General features: G+C 40.7%; 1 protein-coding gene across 2 annotated transcripts in view; it reads left to right on the plus strand.

Moving 5' to 3' along the window:
* Window positions 1-8,346, plus strand: part of Bckdhb (branched chain keto acid dehydrogenase E1 subunit beta) — a 189,242-nt gene extending 180,896 nt beyond the window's left edge. For both annotated transcript variants that reach the window (XM_038321849.1, XM_038321848.1), the window contains 2 exons: window positions 6,350-6,498; window positions 8,080-8,346. In XM_038321849.1, the coding sequence (XP_038177777.1) occupies window positions 6,350-6,490 (141 nt within the window). In that variant the 3' untranslated portion in view covers window positions 6,491-6,498; window positions 8,080-8,346. The remainder of the gene's footprint in view (window positions 1-6,349; window positions 6,499-8,079) is intronic.
* The last annotated feature ends 9,642 nt before the right edge of the window (window positions 8,347-17,988 follow it).

The raw sequence follows: 17,988 nt of genomic DNA on the forward strand, positions 1-17,988 counted from the left end.
ACAGTTTTCTAGAAATGGGTCATACTTCTTTGATCTGTCGCCACATTCAGTGCTCCTGACAAGCCACAACTTAATCTACTCCCACCCTCACATGAAATCTAATCTATAGTTTAAAATGGTCACAGTGACATGGGTGTGGAGGTACCCATCAGTACTGGACTGGTTTGTTACAAATCCAATTAAAATGAAATCTTCTGGTCTTTTCCCTTGGAATGAGGTTATAGAGTAATGTTTCTTTTTCTTAGACCGTGGAAGCCTGATATATTAGACCCTACCAGTGACACTTGTCCATTTGACTTAACCAGGTGTTTCCACTATTTCTGCTTTCCTCAAATTCCATTAAGTGCACAGAAAAATTAGTTAATACTTGTTCAGCAAGTTTATCAGCCAGAATACTAGCTATAAGAAAGCAAAACACGTAGGAAAGGCCTATGGTTTCCTATGCTCTCTTGGACTTGGCTTCACAGCTTGCCAGCTCTTGGTGGTGGTGAGTCTCTCGCACACCTGGGCTACATTCTGGTGACAACTTTCTGTCACCAAGAATGAACTGAGTACACATTATTCCAGAATTCCTCTTAGAAGAAATGTGAGCCTGGAAATGGCCTTGCGAATTAAAAATTGTAAACAAAAACCAAAGGGGTGTGTAAAAGACATACCGAATAGTATTGTATAGTCCTCTTGAGTAGTTTTTCCAGTGTTTAGCCTTCTGACATCCTCTAATCCCCTGGACTTCATCATCTGTGTGGTGACACAAACCGTTTTCACTGGCCTCACCATGCGGAGAGAAGTTCTTTTGGTATGCAGAGGATATTTTAACCATTTCTTGAGGTCTTGATTCACCTGTCTTACTACACTTTGATTTGTCAGTAGCTCCAGGGCTGAGCAATTAGTTTGCCAGGATCTATGCTCCCCACCATGGTGGCAACACTAGACTCTGACTTGTGGGCTAATGCAGCCTGTTCAGTGGTCCAGCATAGCTACCCTCCACCTCCTTCATTGGCCTCTTAATGTAGCTTGGGGTGCTTTCTTATGCGGTTTTAAGGCCTTGCAAGGAGCTGCTTGGACTCTGTGCTTTTGTGGCTGACACAATTCAGGTGTGACTGTTTGTGTAGCAGAAACATTTCTTCAATGCTGTTTCAAATCCCTGCTTTATTATAGAGAAGGGACTTCTTTAACTTGGAAATCTTAAGAGGAAGGCAAAACTCAGAGATTTATTCTGACGTATCAGGCATGAAAATAGGCAACCTTTCATATGTTACTTGCACATCTAAAGAGGCAATAGACACGAGTTACAGAATGGTAGAAAACTACAATAATGCAAACTACAAAGTAGTTTAATTTTGCTTTTGCTTATGGATGACTTGGGAAAGATTAAACCATACTAGAATAAAGATTCTCCTCAGCTACAATTCCAGACTCCATGCTATGCCAATTATGTTATGCAACCCTACCATAAAAACAACTTAAAGATTTGCTGGGATCTACTGAAGTAGCCACAGCATTCTGGAATGCTTAAATAGTCTTTTCAGTGGGACAGGGAAATCAGTGAACTTAATTTTTTAATGGGGAAAATGATGTCATCTATTGTGAGGTTTCGAGGGATTCCATGAAAGCCATACCATGTATTTATGCAAATGTGTATATATTTGTATACACACATATACAGTATTTATTGCTATCTCAGTCTGTTTTTCTGTTGCTGTAACAAAATACTGGAGACCATTGACTTTATAGGAATAGATAAAGTGGCTCTTGTTTCTGGAGGCTGGAAAGTTTAATTGCATTGTTTGGGCATCTGCTGAGGGCCATTATTATAACATAACATCTTGGAGGATATCATGGCTACACCTAGCAATAGCGCTGTGGTTCAGTCTCTCTTCTTTTCTAAAGCCACTGCTGCTGTCAAGGGGTCCGTGACGGGGTTATCTTCATGACCTCATCTAACCCTAGTCTTCTTTCCAAGCTTCCATGTCCAAATAAAACTGACATAGGCACTAAGGAAGATTCCAACGAGGGACACACTCAAGTAATTGCACTTACATCTAGCAAAATACAGACATAAATGCAGGATAGCTAAAACCCCAGTAATACTTCCTTTATCTTAAACTATATTGGACCCAATTCCATGAATTTATAATTGCTTTTTCTTACGTGCTTAAAATATTGAAGAATCTCTGTCACTTCTGATCTCATGATGTTTGTTTTCCAAAAACGAAACAAGGAAATAAATGTACATTTTATATTATAGGAATTGGGCAAATAAAGACAGATTTTTGCCTGTGCCCATGATCTTAGTGATTTGGAATTATTTTAGAGTGTTTGTTTCCCTCCCTGGCTGTGGTGTGCAGAGCAATCCAGATGACTAATACGTAAACAATGGGAACCCTGCTTGCTCAGACCCTCTTAGCGAGCGCAGAGGCTCCCAGTCCCAGGACATGTGTTTCTTGTCTCGCGTTTTACCTTCACGCACACTTGTGCTTTCATTTTCTTCACGTTACATGGTCTTCACCCTTCTTGCGATGGGGTAGAGACTTCCAAGCCTGTCTGGCACTATTAATGCCTTGCACCGTTCAGCACTCTTGTAAAACTGTGTAAACCCAACTGCTTGCGTTCAATTTTCCCTTTAGAATGCATTTCCTAATTCATTTTTTTCTGTCATTATTCTATTCTCAAAATTAATCCATCTAGGCCTGATGAGGTGGCTCAGCAGATTAAAGGCACTTGCCATAGCAGCCGGATGACCCGAGTTCAGTTCCAGAACCTGTGGCAGGAGGAGAAAATCGACTCCTAGAAGTCATTCTCAGAGCTCCACGTACATTCTGTGGCACGAAAATCCCCCCAGCATAGATTTTTAATAAAAAAAATTTAGAGTAATAAATCTAAGTTTGAAGAGGAGAGACTGAGACCACAGACTTTGCAGCGGCGCTTATCGGTGCAAGTAAATATTTGACCTCAGACAGTTTCCTAAGTCTCCTCGCTCAGGAAATGGAACAAAAGGAGATAAAACACATAGCTCATTGAGCACAGAGCCTGGCACATTGTGAGCGCTGTCACTGTTCTTATTAGCATATTTTATGGGGGGAAAGCCTCACAGTTGCAAAGGCACTGTTCAGAAGTAAATCCGCATGCCGTTTTGGAGTTTCACGCAGGTCCTCTAGAAGGACTCACCATGAGCAAACAGTACTGCAGCTGTCACTGTGTGACATCAGGGCTTACAGCCCTCCTCTCACTGGCTCTCCGATGGCCTGAGGAAAGCCTCTTGTGGCTCCTGTGTGGATTCTTGATTGCCCCTTGTTACATGGTGACTGTGTTGGAACGGGATGCTGCCAGTCCATGCATGCTGCTCTCTCTGAGGAGAAAGACAAAATATGGTCCAGGTCAGCTCTGTCCCAGCCCTAGACATTACATATAACTTTCTTTACAGCCCTATGGGCTAGGCCATTACTTAATTCCTCACTCTATGCACTTACTATTGCTGAGTTAAATGTCAGCAAATATAATTTTTCAATATGTATTTGCTTAAGCTGGGCATGCATCTCATACTTGTAATCTTAGCACCTGGGCATAACATATTAGAACTGGCAAGAGTTCAAGATTAGCCTGGTCTATATATTCAGTTCAAGGTCTGCCTAGGCTGCCCAGTGAGACCCTGGCTCAAACAAAACAAAACAAAAACAAAAACAAAAACAAAGTAGAGTAAAACAAAGCAAAAACAATTGTACTTGAGTAGCCAATAGAACAGATAAATGTAATTAACTTAGATTGTCTTGAAAATTTAGCACACATAGTGGTAGTTGTATGGTTATAGTGGAGAGAGAGGATTTGAAGGATTAGTTTCATGCATTAGTTTGTATATCTGATAATGAGATTCAGGCATTTCTTTTCCAAAATGCTCTTGTGTTTGTGTGTGTGTATATATGTGGTGTGTGTGTGTGTGTGTGTGTGTGTACTTGCATGCGCACTCATATGTGTCTGCCTCTGTCTGTTGGCATGTGTATATAGATTCATGAAAAGCCTGGATGACCAAGGTTGTGCAGTTTGGATGGAGTTTAAAGGAATGTAGTGGTACAAGTAATTTGCATATAAGCCAGGTCATTGGGCACCAGTACAGCTGCTTGATTGATCCAGACATCTTATTTCCAATTGCTTTACAATATGTTCCACTTGAAGTCTGTGGAAGAAATAACTAAAGGGTCTTGGTTAATGTCTTTCATTTAGGAAAAAAAAGGTAGAATTCAAGCTAGACCACCTCTGTAGGGCACATGCTAATTACACTGAAAGATCCGTTTGTGGTCTTCTGCTCAGCATCCTTGAACTCTCTTCCGTGATTTGTAGAGTGCAGTTTTATGCATATAATTATTTAATTCCTTCTCACTTAACTTACAGCGTGGCTTCTGAGGTGAGGAAAAGCTAAGCATAAAATTGCAAATCTCTGAAATCTAAAATAGGGACTTTCATTCAGACGGAAATTGATTCTTTACTGTTTTGTTCGTTGTTGCTTGATGGCAGGATCAGCATTGTCTCCTAAAGCCTGAAATAGATCTGATAAAGTACAAAGTGAAATCTTTTCCCTCCTTGTTGTTCCCAGCCTCGGAGGGTACACCATTTATAGTTCCAGTGTGACTAAGTGGTAGATTTTTCTGTCTGTTTGCTCGTGCAAATGCGTAGATGACTTCCTGGAAAAAAATCAAAGATCAGATTCTTGAGTTAGGAGTCATGCTGTTCGAGAACAATAAAGTTTGCTATTGTCAGTATGCAAAAGGGAGTGATGTTAGTAACATTGACAAGTGACTTTTTATAAATCACTGGTTGCAACAGGGGTGAAATCAAAGGCAGTTAGTGACATGATTTGTCGTTCATTTTCTGTACCATCCTGTGTCCTCAGCTAATTTTTTCTTTTTTTTGCAAAGAATGCAGTATTCAAGTCGGAGTCCTCTAAATTAAACTGAGTCCATCCCAAACTGACAAACTAAACCTCTTTAAAATTCTTTGTTGCATTGAAGACAGTGGAGGACCATCCACCCTGTTTCTTGTTCTGGTTTGATTTTTGTCCATGGACCTTTTGGATGACTCCGTAGGCTTATGTGGTGAAGTTCTGTGGTTGTTCATGGAGATTCCTGTTGCCGGGAAATGTAACACTGGTTTGGCATTTGATACTGAAGTTGTTGTGGCTAATGGGACCCCAGAGAGGTCCGTACATGTCCAACTAGCTCTCTCTGAAGTTTATTTACCTGATTTGCATGTCTTTTCTGTCCACATTACACTTGTACTGACAATAATAGTTTCTGTGATAGATACAGATTGAATATGATCTCATGGTATCTTTATATAAAATATTTGTTCAGAAGATAATTTAGAAACACTATGACATGTAAGCACTCAGCTGATCCCATGGGAGGCAATTCAGTGTGAGACTATTTTAATTTAAATTCAAGGGTTTTATTTCAGATAATGGCTACTAGTAAAATTAATGATATTTTCTCCAGAGTAGTTTTGTTACATCTTCTATCATTCATCTTTAACATTTTATTCAAATTTGAGTTTAAAAAATTATGTAGCCATTTCACTGAAGGATAACTTTGTGCACCGTTTATTCTTCAGAAATTTAGATTTTGTGTTTTTGCACTAGATGTCTACCCAAGACAAAGAAGTTGAATACTGCCATGGGCCATGCTTAGGTTATCACTTTGGGCGCTCAGGGCAGAAATCCCTCTGCCACCTGCGTGTGTAATTGAGAAATTATAGTCAAAGGAGGCTGCTCCAATGAGGAGTCTCAAGGTTAACACCTGAGAGGTTAGCACATACCGGTCATGCGGTGGACTTGGGCCATGAGTAGCCATGGGCCAGCAGCATCTTCGCAAGCCAGGTCGGGAGAATAATGAGGATAGTCAAGTGCCTTCATAGAGAGTTGGTGCACAGCAGCAGCCCCAGACATGAACTTACAAAAGCAATGCCCAGTCATTCTATTAATGTAAAGCAAAGTACGGGCAACAGGAGAAAGCATACATCATCACTAATTTCAAGCCGTAGGGTAAGTGCTATAAGAATCTGCTGTGTTGTCTTGCTCGGCATTTATACTCGCTGGAGTATGATTGCTGTGAGCCTACTTTGGTGCTGCTGATGGATATATGTGGCGATAGCAGCACATGCATATACGAAAACATTTCAAAGAAAGTTGGGGTCATGCCAACATGCTCCGCATAGCTGCTCTTAAGTGGCAGCATACTGAGACATGTGGATATCTGTACCAGTAATCGTGTTTTACCTAGTTGAGTTATTTTAAGTGCAATTGTTTTATTTCCGCGAGGGGGAACATGTTACAGTCGCCTGTTTTGTTCTTTCTCTGTAGGAAGAATGTTTCTTGAACTTAGAGGCTCCAATAGCTAGAGTGTGTGGATATGACACTCCATTTCCTCACATTTTTGAGCCATTTTATATCCCGGACAAATGGAAGTGCTATGATGCTCTTCGCAAGATGATCAACTATTGACCAGAGAGGTAGGTGCTACGTACTTGTTGATGTGTACAGATGTGTACAGATGTGTACAGATGGTGTTTGTGCCGTTACTCAGGATCAAGTGCCACCTGTGTCTTCTATTTAGGGGAACAGTAACTCTCATAACAAAGCGTTTACTTCATAAAAATGCTCAAACTTCTGCTAGCGTTTTTTACACCCAGTAGACATGTGTCAAGAGTAGTAAGATCTATAGGCGGCATCAGTGTGCTGGTATTAAATAATCAGATACATTGTCTTCTACTCTGGTCCCAGTTTTCCCCTTCATGTTGTATTGTTCCAGCTTTTTAAAATTGCTTACGTAGAAACGTAATTTCTGTTTCTTGAAAGGGACCCCTCACAGATCAGACTCTAGTTGTCTATAATATGTTAAATGACACTCAGAAGTTTATCTTCATGTTATCCAGAAAACTTTTTTTTTTACGAGAAAGCTTCTTTAGTATAGAGAAATTTTTACTAAGAAATAAACAAATCAAAAAAAAAAAAAACCTAGCATTACTGTTATTTGCAGAATCTTTTTTGACAAGTGAATGTTTTAATTGGTAGGAGGGAGGGCCTGTTTGTTTGGTTTAGAAACAAGATCTAATTCCAGCTCAGGCTGGCCGCAAAGTCCCCTCTCATCCTGCCTCTGCCTCCCAAATGCTGGACTCACAGACGTGTGCCGCCACACCCAGCTTGCGAGTGTCTTATGAAAGCTGGATGAGAGATTCTATTTGTTCACAGTGTTTTCTAAGTTGGACTTACCAAGCCTGTCACCAGTGCTGTTCTAGGAAGAAGAAAAGAAGAATATTGCTAAGAATTATTTGGTTTTCAAGTTTTTAATATAGAAGTTGCCAACACTGACACCCTGCTTTTAATGTGTTCCAAAATGAGGAGATGAGAGATTGGAGAATTTATATTTTAATATCTAAGTTGTCCAGAAAGTAATAATAATGCACTTTGAGGGAGCAAGATTTTTCAGAAGATAAAAGGAAAATAAATTCGGAATGGTGGCAACAGCCTTTTCCTGTTATAATACGGAATGATGCAATTCTTAAATTCTGCTTGTGGGTTACGGAGCTAGCTTGTAGAAGATCATAGAAAGCATTTATGTAAATAATGTCCCCTTTTGTTACTGCATTCCCACAATCTCCACAGTCTCATAGCTGTGTTTTGAGACTATTGTTACAGTCAATTAGAGGTGTTGACTACACAGTCCTATAGGTACGGAGTCTTCATTTCTGATGTCATGAAAGTATTGTGTTCTGTGGTCAGTGGCCCCTAGGGCTCTTTGGAGATCTTCTTCCTCTCTGAGGGAGTCTCTCCATGGACTCTGTGCTGAAAATCAAGGAAATGTGGCCGTATGACTCACTGCTAGTTTTAAAACATTTTAAAATAAATTTTGTTGTCTTTAAATTCGGCTTGCGCATTTGATTTTAAATGTAAACAAAATATGTTAGCCTATGCTAACGATGTGATAAAGGAATAAAATAGCTTTTCTGTGTTTAAGGTTAAATATGTTACTAAAGAAAGTAAGTATGCACGGAGCTAAGAATGCTTATAATTGTTACTGGTTTCTTTTACAGAAAACCTGGAAGATTATGACTAGATTTGGAGATATTTTTCTGAACTTTTTTTATATTTCCTTAGACTTCTTTCTTCTTATACATAATTTATGAAATGAACTATGACGGATATTGGCTGAAGAGCTGCAAATCACTTGTTGTGTTAATATGAGTGGATTGGGGGGATTGAGCGTGTTAAAGAGCTCCATGGCAGCCTTATGATTATTTCATAACTATGAATATTGGGTAGTGTTGTATTCAATAAAGCAAAATCGCATTGCCTTCAAATTGTGTGTGTCTTCAGTTGGTTAAAAGGGATTCTCATTGCAGAATAATGGGTTGTTAACTTGCTAACTGAATTTGAGTTAAAGTAAAATATTTATTCTAGAAATGCTGACGTTTCCTCTTTATTGTATTTGGTTTAGTTCTTTATGGTCAAGATGGTTTTGAGTTGGCAAAACTTTTGGAATATGTTTCTCCATCTCTCTGTCTTGGTTGAACAAGGGTACTTGCGAACCTGGTTCCACTAGGCTAGAGGGATTGAATCATCTCTGTATTACTTCCTTAATCAGTAGAGCATGCTTCTGTTTACTATAACATTGTTAAGCTCTAGCTATAATTGTAGGTGTTTCCCCTGCCCCAAGAATTCACAAAACAAATTCTATATCTATTTATTCCTATTTCTATTTCTGTGTAGATAAGAGAAAAATATTAGCAAGCAGTGATGGCTTCTGCCAGGTGGACCCTTTCTTGGGGCTACTGGCCTGGCCTCATTTTGTCTTCTCTGCCCCTCTTAATAGTTCTAGAAGATCTGATCTGAAAACAGCCTCAGGAATTCCCCACAGAGCCATTACCCTGGCCTTGCTCTTGGAAATTGAGCAGTTTGACTCGTTTTCCCTTCCATGGTCCCCAAACAACTGCCCCATTCAAGTTTTGGCAGAAAGGTCCATGACAAAGCAGTGAAACTGGATTCTCCTGTTTCGAAAACTGAACATTTCCAGCACTCGGGAGGCAGAGGCAGGCGGATCTCTGTGAGTTCGAGACCAGCCTGGTCTACAAGAGCTAGTTCCAGGACAGGCTCTAAAGCCACAGAGAAACCCTGTCTCGAAAAACCAAAAAAAAAAAAAAAAAAATGAACATTTCCTTATAATTACAGATATGTATTTTTCTTTAGGACTGTAATTGTAAAGGCTGCACCCTAATTTTTTTCTTCCAATAATTGGAGAAGGCCACGGAAGGTAACTGGTAGATTGTCACTAACTTGGAGGCAGATTAAGGTGCTCTACCACAGGTTCTGTGCAATGGACCAGCGGTTTGTTAAGTTTGAAAACAAAGCCCTTTCCTTAGGCTAAAAATAGAAAGTCCTGTGCAGATAAGATGGGAAGAGATGAAGGTTGTCAGCCACAGTTTGGAAAAGAGCAAGTCCAGTTGGCTTGCTGAGCAGGACATTCTGAGTTTAAGATGCCAAAACTGTCTAGACCTTGGCTTTGCTCTTTATTCTCCTGCAGGCTCAAGAGTCGGCTTCTTCTACTCCCCTGGTCCAGCAGAACAAGATACGTGCCACAGTCAGGCACTTCTTGTCTAAGTACATCCTATGAGAACAGGATGTTTCCAGTTGAACTTATTTCTTGGGATTACGTGAACCTCTTTATTAGTCACTTTGCTTCCATGTTTTTTAGTACTAATTTCTCTACTCATTGGTATTTGAGGATTTTCTCTTAGCTACTTAAGATTTAATTTCTTCTAATTTTTCTTTTAGAAATGGAAAGTACAGGATGAATCTGGCGATAATCTGTGTACTAAGTGTAGTATCTGAGGACACCATCCCTGCTCTAATTAGCCTTGCAGACCCTAGCTGTAACAGATGATATTCAATATGAAGCTCAAAACAAACACATCTATATTGTAGGTATAGGCTACTCGATCATTCCTGGCCTCCCAGACCCTAATAATCACACAGAAATTATATTAATTACAACACTGCTTGGCCTATTAGCTCAGTCTTCTTATTAACTAACTCTTACATCTTGAATTAACCCATTTCTATTAATCTGTGTATTGGCATGAGGCTGTGGCTTACTAGTAAGGATCCAGCATCTGACTCCTTTGGCAACTACATGGCATCTCTCTCACTCCACCTACCCTCTCTATATATCTCTTCCAGCCTGTCTATATTCTGCCCTACTATAAGCCAAAGCAGCTTCTTTATTAACTAATGATAATTAAACATATTCATAGCATACAGAGGGGAATCCCACATTACTATGTAACTGCAAAAAACCACTTTTTTATAAAACAAATGTTCTATGTTGTACAAATAAGGAAAATGTGTCAAAATGGCACTTGGGGTAGTAAATAAACGCCAATCTATCTCCCACTGATGTAGACTGATCTTATGCATAAGTCTGCTCCCTGTGACAGCATAGATATATATGCTAGTTTAACCTCCCATAGTTCCAATTGCTCTAGTCTTTTTAAAAATATAATATCCTCCTGCTGAAAACACCATGCATTTCAGACACTGGGCCCAGAGGCCTCTCGGCTGGAACTGACATGGATGCCTCTCTCCTGAGGACTAGCTTTTATGGAAGTAGAAGGCACCATGCAAGCTCCCAAAGGAGAAAAGCAATTAACAGTCTTATCCTATGATCCACAACAGCAGCCGTCGTGAAACAGTAACCCCAAGGGTGTAATGGTGGCAGGCATACCTTGGGTAGTAATCAACAGCTCTCTTTTTGGACTTAAGACCTGCTTGTGCTAGGTATGGGAACCCTAGCCAACTACCCAGGCCTAGTGAAGTCATGGATCTTGGAGAACTTACAACTGCCACTTTACTAACAAGCGTACATCCTAACTATATTCTAAATGTTCTAAATATTTGCCCAATCGCACAGAGATAAGTGTAGTCATTAGGCCTGTTAAAGAAACTTCTCTTTGTAACAGATGAAGACTATTATAAGATGAAACTACAGTTAATCAAAATGTAGAGTTGTGGATGTGTAGTCCCAACTTACACACACACACACACACACACACACACACACACACCAATTAAGGAAAAGAGGCCATGAATTTCAAAGAGAGCAAGGAAATGATGTAATTATATTATAATCCCAGAAAATTAGAAATATATAATACAAATGCTTTACAAAACTGATACACAATGTAGGTGAACAGACCTGTGTACATTAGGCCAGGGACCTAGGGGAAACCTAAGTACTATTGTTCTACTGAAGGAACATAGCAATAAAATGACTCCTAATGACATTCTGCTATACTCATAGGTCCATGCCTTGCCCAGCTATCATCAAAGATGCTTCCTCCTCCAGCAATTCGAAAAAAATACTGAGATTCACAGCAGGCATCATACAGACAGTGAGAGACCTTGAAACCCTCAGCCCTAAACAAGATGTTTCTATCCAGTCCCTCTCCTCAGGGTTGAGGAAACCCTGTGGAAGAGGTGGCTGGAAGAATGTAAAATCTAGCAGTGATGGAGGGCACCAGGGAAACAAGGCCTTCTCTATAGAGCGGAATCGATGCACTTATGGATTCTGAGAAACTGGGGCAGCACGCACAGGGTCAGTGTGAGTGTGCACCAGATGGGGTCCTTGAGCCAAAAGAAATGGACACATGCCCCCAGCCCTAACCCAGAAGATATTTCCAATTGACAACCACCACTTGCAAATGAAACAATTAGTATTCGGCAAGGGAGTCACAGTGGAGAAACACACTACTCTTAAGGGTAGACCCATGCCCTGCAGTAGGTGCCCCACAGATAACTGACTCAACACCTTTGGAGGTTCTTTGTCTTTATTATTGTGTCAGGGCTTTTGTCTTTCCTTTAACCTTACAGGTTCCTTGCTTCCAGTTTTGTTTTTTTTATGGGATTCCTGTATATATGAGCATGTCTGTGTGTGTCTGTGTCTATGTGTTTCTTATGCTTTTTTGCCAACCCTTTTCCTTTTGCTTGTTTTGTCCTATTCCTATTGGTTTCGTTTTGTTTTATCTTATGTTTTATTATTGCCACTTAGATGCTGCTTTGTTTTCTAACAGAGATAGAAAGGGAGATAGATCTGGGGAGGTGGGGAGGAACTGGGAGGAGCTGCAGGAGGGCACACTGTAATTAGAATGTATTGTGTGGAAAAAGTCCACTTTCAGTAAAATAAAAACAACAGACCACAAATAGAATTTAAACCAGTATATTATTTTACACATCACTGCTTCCTTTATAGTTTATTAATTTTCCATAAATTTATAGTGGGTATGTGAACTGAGCCAGAGTTGGATAGCCATTTCCTTGAGAATAAAACTGTCCTTGTTGTAGGGAAGCTTGTTAAGACAAAGGATGTTCTAAGGGGAGGTGAAACACCCCATCCTGCAGGGCAGCTGCTTAAGACATTGGATATTCTATGTGGAGGAGGGGAGGTGAAACATTCCATCCCGCAGGGAAACCTATTAAGCTCCTAGGCATAACATACATAACTCAGAGACTTTAGAAATCCCTGAAACTGACTGGATTCTTTTAGCCCCACCCCACCCCAGGCATATATATACAGTAAGAATTATTGAGAAATACTCTCAGACTATCTGAGCTACCTAGAAGAAACTCAAACTGGGAAAGAGGCTCAAACCAACTGAATTACTTAGAAAAGTTACTCTCCAACTTGTTCAGAGGCCTCAGGGTGCTGTGTGCTTCATGTTTCTAGCTCTTATGAGCTGTCACCCAAACTAGGGTCACCCGGCTATATCTGTGTTATCTCTGTTGTTCCTGTAAGTAACCCCTCACCCATACTCAGATAACCCAATAAAACGTATTGGTTCACTAAACTAGACAGTAGCAGTATCTTTACTTTGGTCTGTTTGTTCCTTCTTTGGAGCAAGTAGATATTTCTTCATGTTGTCCCAGGAGTTGAGTTGAGTTACACAACAGCCAGGCACTGGGTTACAGTTTAAAATGCAAAGTTAACAGAGCAACAATCTCTATAAGAAAACACAACCAGTATTAAAAACAACAACAACAAAAAAAGTACAAGAGAAAAAAGGGATGGAGGAGACATAAAGAAAGGCCACAGGAAATAATAGGACAATGGATGGAATCGGATACACCCCTGGTAAATCAGGAAGAATTTAGTTTGGGTTAAGAAACAAAACCCATTTAAAGGCTACTTATCTGGTAAAGTCTTCATGAAAGTTGATGTAGAAAGTTAAAAACGTTGACATAGAATGCTAGGAAGATGGCTCAGCTGGTGATGTGCTGTCGGCAAGAATGAAGACCCAAGTTTGATCCCTGTACCCATGTAGAAATATGGGCATGCACCTATAAGGCCAGTACTGCTGAGGCCGATAGAGGAAGCTGCCTGAGGCTGCTTGGCCTGCCAGTCTCACTGAATCTCAGAGAGCTCCAGGTTCAGTGAGAGATTGTCTCAAAACATGGGCGGGAGGGGAGCGAAGCTGCCTCATGTTGACCTCTGGCTCCTACATGCATGTGCACATAGGAACATGCGTGCACACACACACATTTAGGAGAGAAAATATAAAATACAAGTAAGGTGAAAAATTTCACCAAAATTCATAATAATCAAAACAGAGAAAGGAAAATATATTTTCAGTATTGACACAAGGGATATACCACAGCGAAGGTGTGACAGTTTATATATAAAGATGTGACCTTTATATTCTAAAAGGGTAACATTAAAAATTAAGAAAGACATAAATACTGAAGGTCTGGACAGAAGACGTCAGAAGAAAACGTTGTGCATGAATTTGAGTTAGAGAAGTAAAAGGTTGAGTTGGTAAATCTGCAAAGTTAAACTGCAGCTAAAGCATTTAATCACATCCCAAGGCACAAAGAAAAGTAGCACTATGCTCCCCAAAGGAAAGCATATGAAAAAGCACCTTATTTTCTCACCACATCCCGAATTAGTAGCAAATATCCCAGCTTCTTGGAAATAATAAAGCGCCCAGCTTAGTAACTGTGAAACCAAAACGGAAATGGAAAGCAGTTACCAGATCTTTAGAGTGTGCGCTCACAGACGGGTCAGCTGAGATTTGGGGGCAGTAAATCCATAGGCTTGAAATTTTTCAAATAGAAAACTGGAATCATAAGACTTGGAAAATAAAGAACAAAGAACACAGAGAAAGAAAGCTAAAAGTAGAAATCTCCAATGAGGAATAAAAAGTTAATTTTTCACTTTATTTTAGCCTATGATGGTAAAGTTATTTTAGTGTAATCATGACATGTGCATCTAAGGACTCCATAATGCCATGAATACTTGCACTGCCTGGGTTCTTTCTGTAGGGGTGAGGGAATACTTTTGTAAAACTGAGTACTTTTGCCTCCTAGTGTTGCCAGACCAGGTCTTCATTACTAGAGTATCATACGACTTACCAGAACATTGGTTTGCTAAAATTCTTTAATTTCTTGATGGAGTTCTGCTTGGACTAAAAGCTCTCACCATAGTCAGAAACTATAAAGAGAATAATTGATTCAAAACTGTTTTCTTGGGCCTAGAGACAGGGGACAGCTCAGTTTATACCATGTTTGCTGTGTAAGCATGCGGATTCGAGTTCAGCCCTCAGAATCTGTGTAAAACCAAAGTCTGGCATGGTGGCACCAGGGTGGAATTCCACTGCAGTGGAGGTGGGTAGCCAAGGTTTACCAGCCTGCCAAACTAGCCTATTGAACTTGTGGCAAACCCCTGGGGAATAAAATCCAAGTTTGGCCTCTGACCTCTACACACAGGCACATCTATGAGCGTGCGCGCACGTGCGTGTACACACACACACACACACACACACACACACACTCACACTCTTACTCTTTTTTTTTTTTTGATCATTGGATTTATCCCATTCCTCCAGACCCAGGAGTTTTATGGGTTCCAGAAGGGCAGAGTCTACAGTATGACCTTACTGCTGGTGGTTCCACAGAAGCCTGGAATGGCCTAGAATCATGCCAACTTCTCGGGGTGTTACTGGCCGAATAGGAGTGGAAATGCAAGCGTGCGCCCAAGTAGCCTTGACTCCCTGTGCTTAAAGTGAACAATCAATTTAATGTTTTGACATTGTGTCTTTTTCCAGAGCACTTGCCACTAATTCCATCAGAAGAATGAAACTATTAGTTCCTCACTTGGAATTCTGAGACCCTAAGTGTTTTGGATTTCAATACTTCAGGAGATTGAAATATTTTTCATAAATAGGAGATATCTTATAGCAGGGAATATAAGTTGCAACACAATATTCATTTACATTTCATATGCACCTCATACACAAAGCCTAAAGGTAATTTACACAGTATTTTTAGCGGTCTGGTGAGTAAAAATACGTCCACTGAGCCCTCAAAAAGCAAAGGCACCAGGACTCTTGTCATCCAGGAGGACAGCCCGTGCCCACTGTGGCCTCACCATCTTTGCTGATTCTTGATTTATAAATACAGTGAGCCATAACTTATTGAAACAAATGATAGAGATACGACATACCAGTAATACAGTGAACAGTGCATGTTCAGGCTAACTCATCAGTGCGGCACCAGACTCCATCAGCTGCTGAATCACAACATCCTTCAGGCCCCACAGAGATGCTCCTTTGGAAATCCCCAGGAGATGGACACTGTTTCTCTCTGTTTCCGGTCTGTTTGGTCAGATAGATGTAGAAGTGTATTTGTTATATTCAAGAGCTAGTTCCAGGACTGGCTCCAAAGCTACAGAGAAACCCTGTCTTGAAAAACAAACAAAAGCAACAACAAAAAAGAAGTGTATTTGTTAAAGGGCTCTGAGACAACACTGTGTGTTGAAAGTGCGTATGTATGATCAGCCCCGATTAAATGTTTTTCTTTATAAGAATTGCAGTTGTCACGGTGTCTCTTCACAGCAGTTAGAAACCCTAAGACAGATCCATACAGCTTAAACTTGAAACTTGGCATCTTTTACCTATCTAGTCATTCATTCATCAGGAGACACAGGTGGTTGATTGCTGAGCGCAGTCATTGTAACACAAGTTCCTTCAAATAAAGGAATAGTAAAAAGTTACTTTGAAAAAAAAGTGTGTATGTATGTGGGCAAAATAAAATATTCAAAACTCTTCTGGTAAGAGGCTTGTGGTGGCTTCAATAAGATGTCCCCCATTGTCTTAGGCATATGAGTGCCTGCTTCCCAGTTGGTAATGGTATTTGTGGAGACTTAGGAGGTGTGGCCTTGGAGGAGAAAGTATGGCCCACATTGGGGTAGGATTTAAGAGTTTAAAGACAAGATGTTTTTAGTTTGCACTCTCTGCTTCTTGCTTGTGATTCAAGATGTGAGCCCTCAGCTTCCTGCTTCTGCCACCATGCCTTTACTCCCCGATCATAGAGTCTTATCCTCCTGGAACTAAAAGCCAAATAAACTCTTCCATAAGTTGCCTTGGGGTGAAACCTGTACTGTACTGCAAGAGTAGCAGGGCAAGGTGACAGCTGTTACAATCCAGTGACAGGGCAAGGGGGCAGCTGTCACTCTCCAGGCTGGCTCCCCTTCTAACAGGATCATCCAGAAGTGTCCCATGCTTATGTTCTCTGAGGGGTCACGTCAAGGACTTTGTAATAAGTCATCATTACCTTCGTTCAAGTTGGGCTTCCGTAGCTTGCAGCCGAGAGCATCCTGGTAATTCAGCACACATTGAAACCGAAGAGGGAAGCCCACGTGTTTTCAATAATGTACATTTGGGGAAATCCTCCACTGTTGGGATTAGTTTTGTCTTGTGCTTAATTTTCTTTTTTTGTATCTATGACACACAAATCAGCTGCAGATACTCTGTTAATGTTGAGAGTCTTCGCCATCAAGTAAGCGAATTCAGACTGTGAGCTTGAATTCTGTGCTCTGCCCTTTCCCGTCTGTTCTCTAGAGACCTTGTTGGTTGGTGATTGTTCCCATGATGTCCCTTACTGCAGTCATGAGATCTTAGCACTGTCACTAACCTTAAACAGAGACTTCAAATACAGACCTAAGAAATTTTGCTTTACAAAGAAAGTTAATGTTGCCAGCTTAGTATGAACTTTGTAATAAACTGTGGAAACTCTGATTGGCCCTCCTTCTGTTGAACTGAATGGTTATTCTCACCCCAATGTCTTTATTTTTTAAATGAGGATTTCAGAATGTTGGAGAACAAAGAAGGGCCTGTGTTCCCAGCACCTAGTGTAAAACTTACACAGCACAGTTTATCTTCCCAGCCTTCCTTTATGCAGAGAGAAGTTAAGACCCATTGTTAGCAATAAGTGGTACTTAAAAAAAATCTGTCCCTACAGCTAGCTAGCCTCACAATGTTTTTCCCACTGAGATCTGTCCCCAAAGCTGGCTAACTCCTCAAGGGTTTTTCCACAGTTATTTGGGGGAATTTCAAGCCCTGGCGTCTGAGAAAGATGTACGGAGTTTATGCTTCCCTCTGGTTCCGACTGTCTGCAGAAATATACACTGTCTGCAGCTACAGAAGACAGACACCGCATGTTACTCCCGCCACAAGGCCCCCTGTAGTGCTGTGCCCTGAAGCAGCCCTCTAATCTGCTTACAGGATGAGCTTGATGGACACTAGTTCTTGCAGGGTTTGCGGAGGTCTCCAGAACAGAAGAATCCATTCTCTTCCCAGGGAGACAAACGACTCCCAAATAGTGAATTATGCTTCCCCCAAAACCTCACTGGTATTTGCTCATAGAGTTGTATGTCATGACCATTAAGTAGCTTGTCACCTATTGAATCAGAGCCTCTGTCTATCTCTGGGGCACAAGTATTGGTACTGGGCTGACCTTGGGTTCCAGCTCCCTTTTCTCAGAGAAGAGAGTTCTCCATGGGATTCCTTCATCCTAGAGGCCAGGTTGGTCCTACAACAAAGACCCAACGTAGCATAATCCCCTAGGGAAAAACTCAGGCCTAGTCAGTTTATTTCCTGTTATTTTGTGCACAGTAA

Source organism: Arvicola amphibius, chromosome 3, assembly GCF_903992535.2.
Source record: "Arvicola amphibius chromosome 3, mArvAmp1.2, whole genome shotgun sequence".
Classification (NCBI taxonomy): domain Eukaryota; kingdom Metazoa; phylum Chordata; class Mammalia; order Rodentia; family Cricetidae; genus Arvicola; species Arvicola amphibius.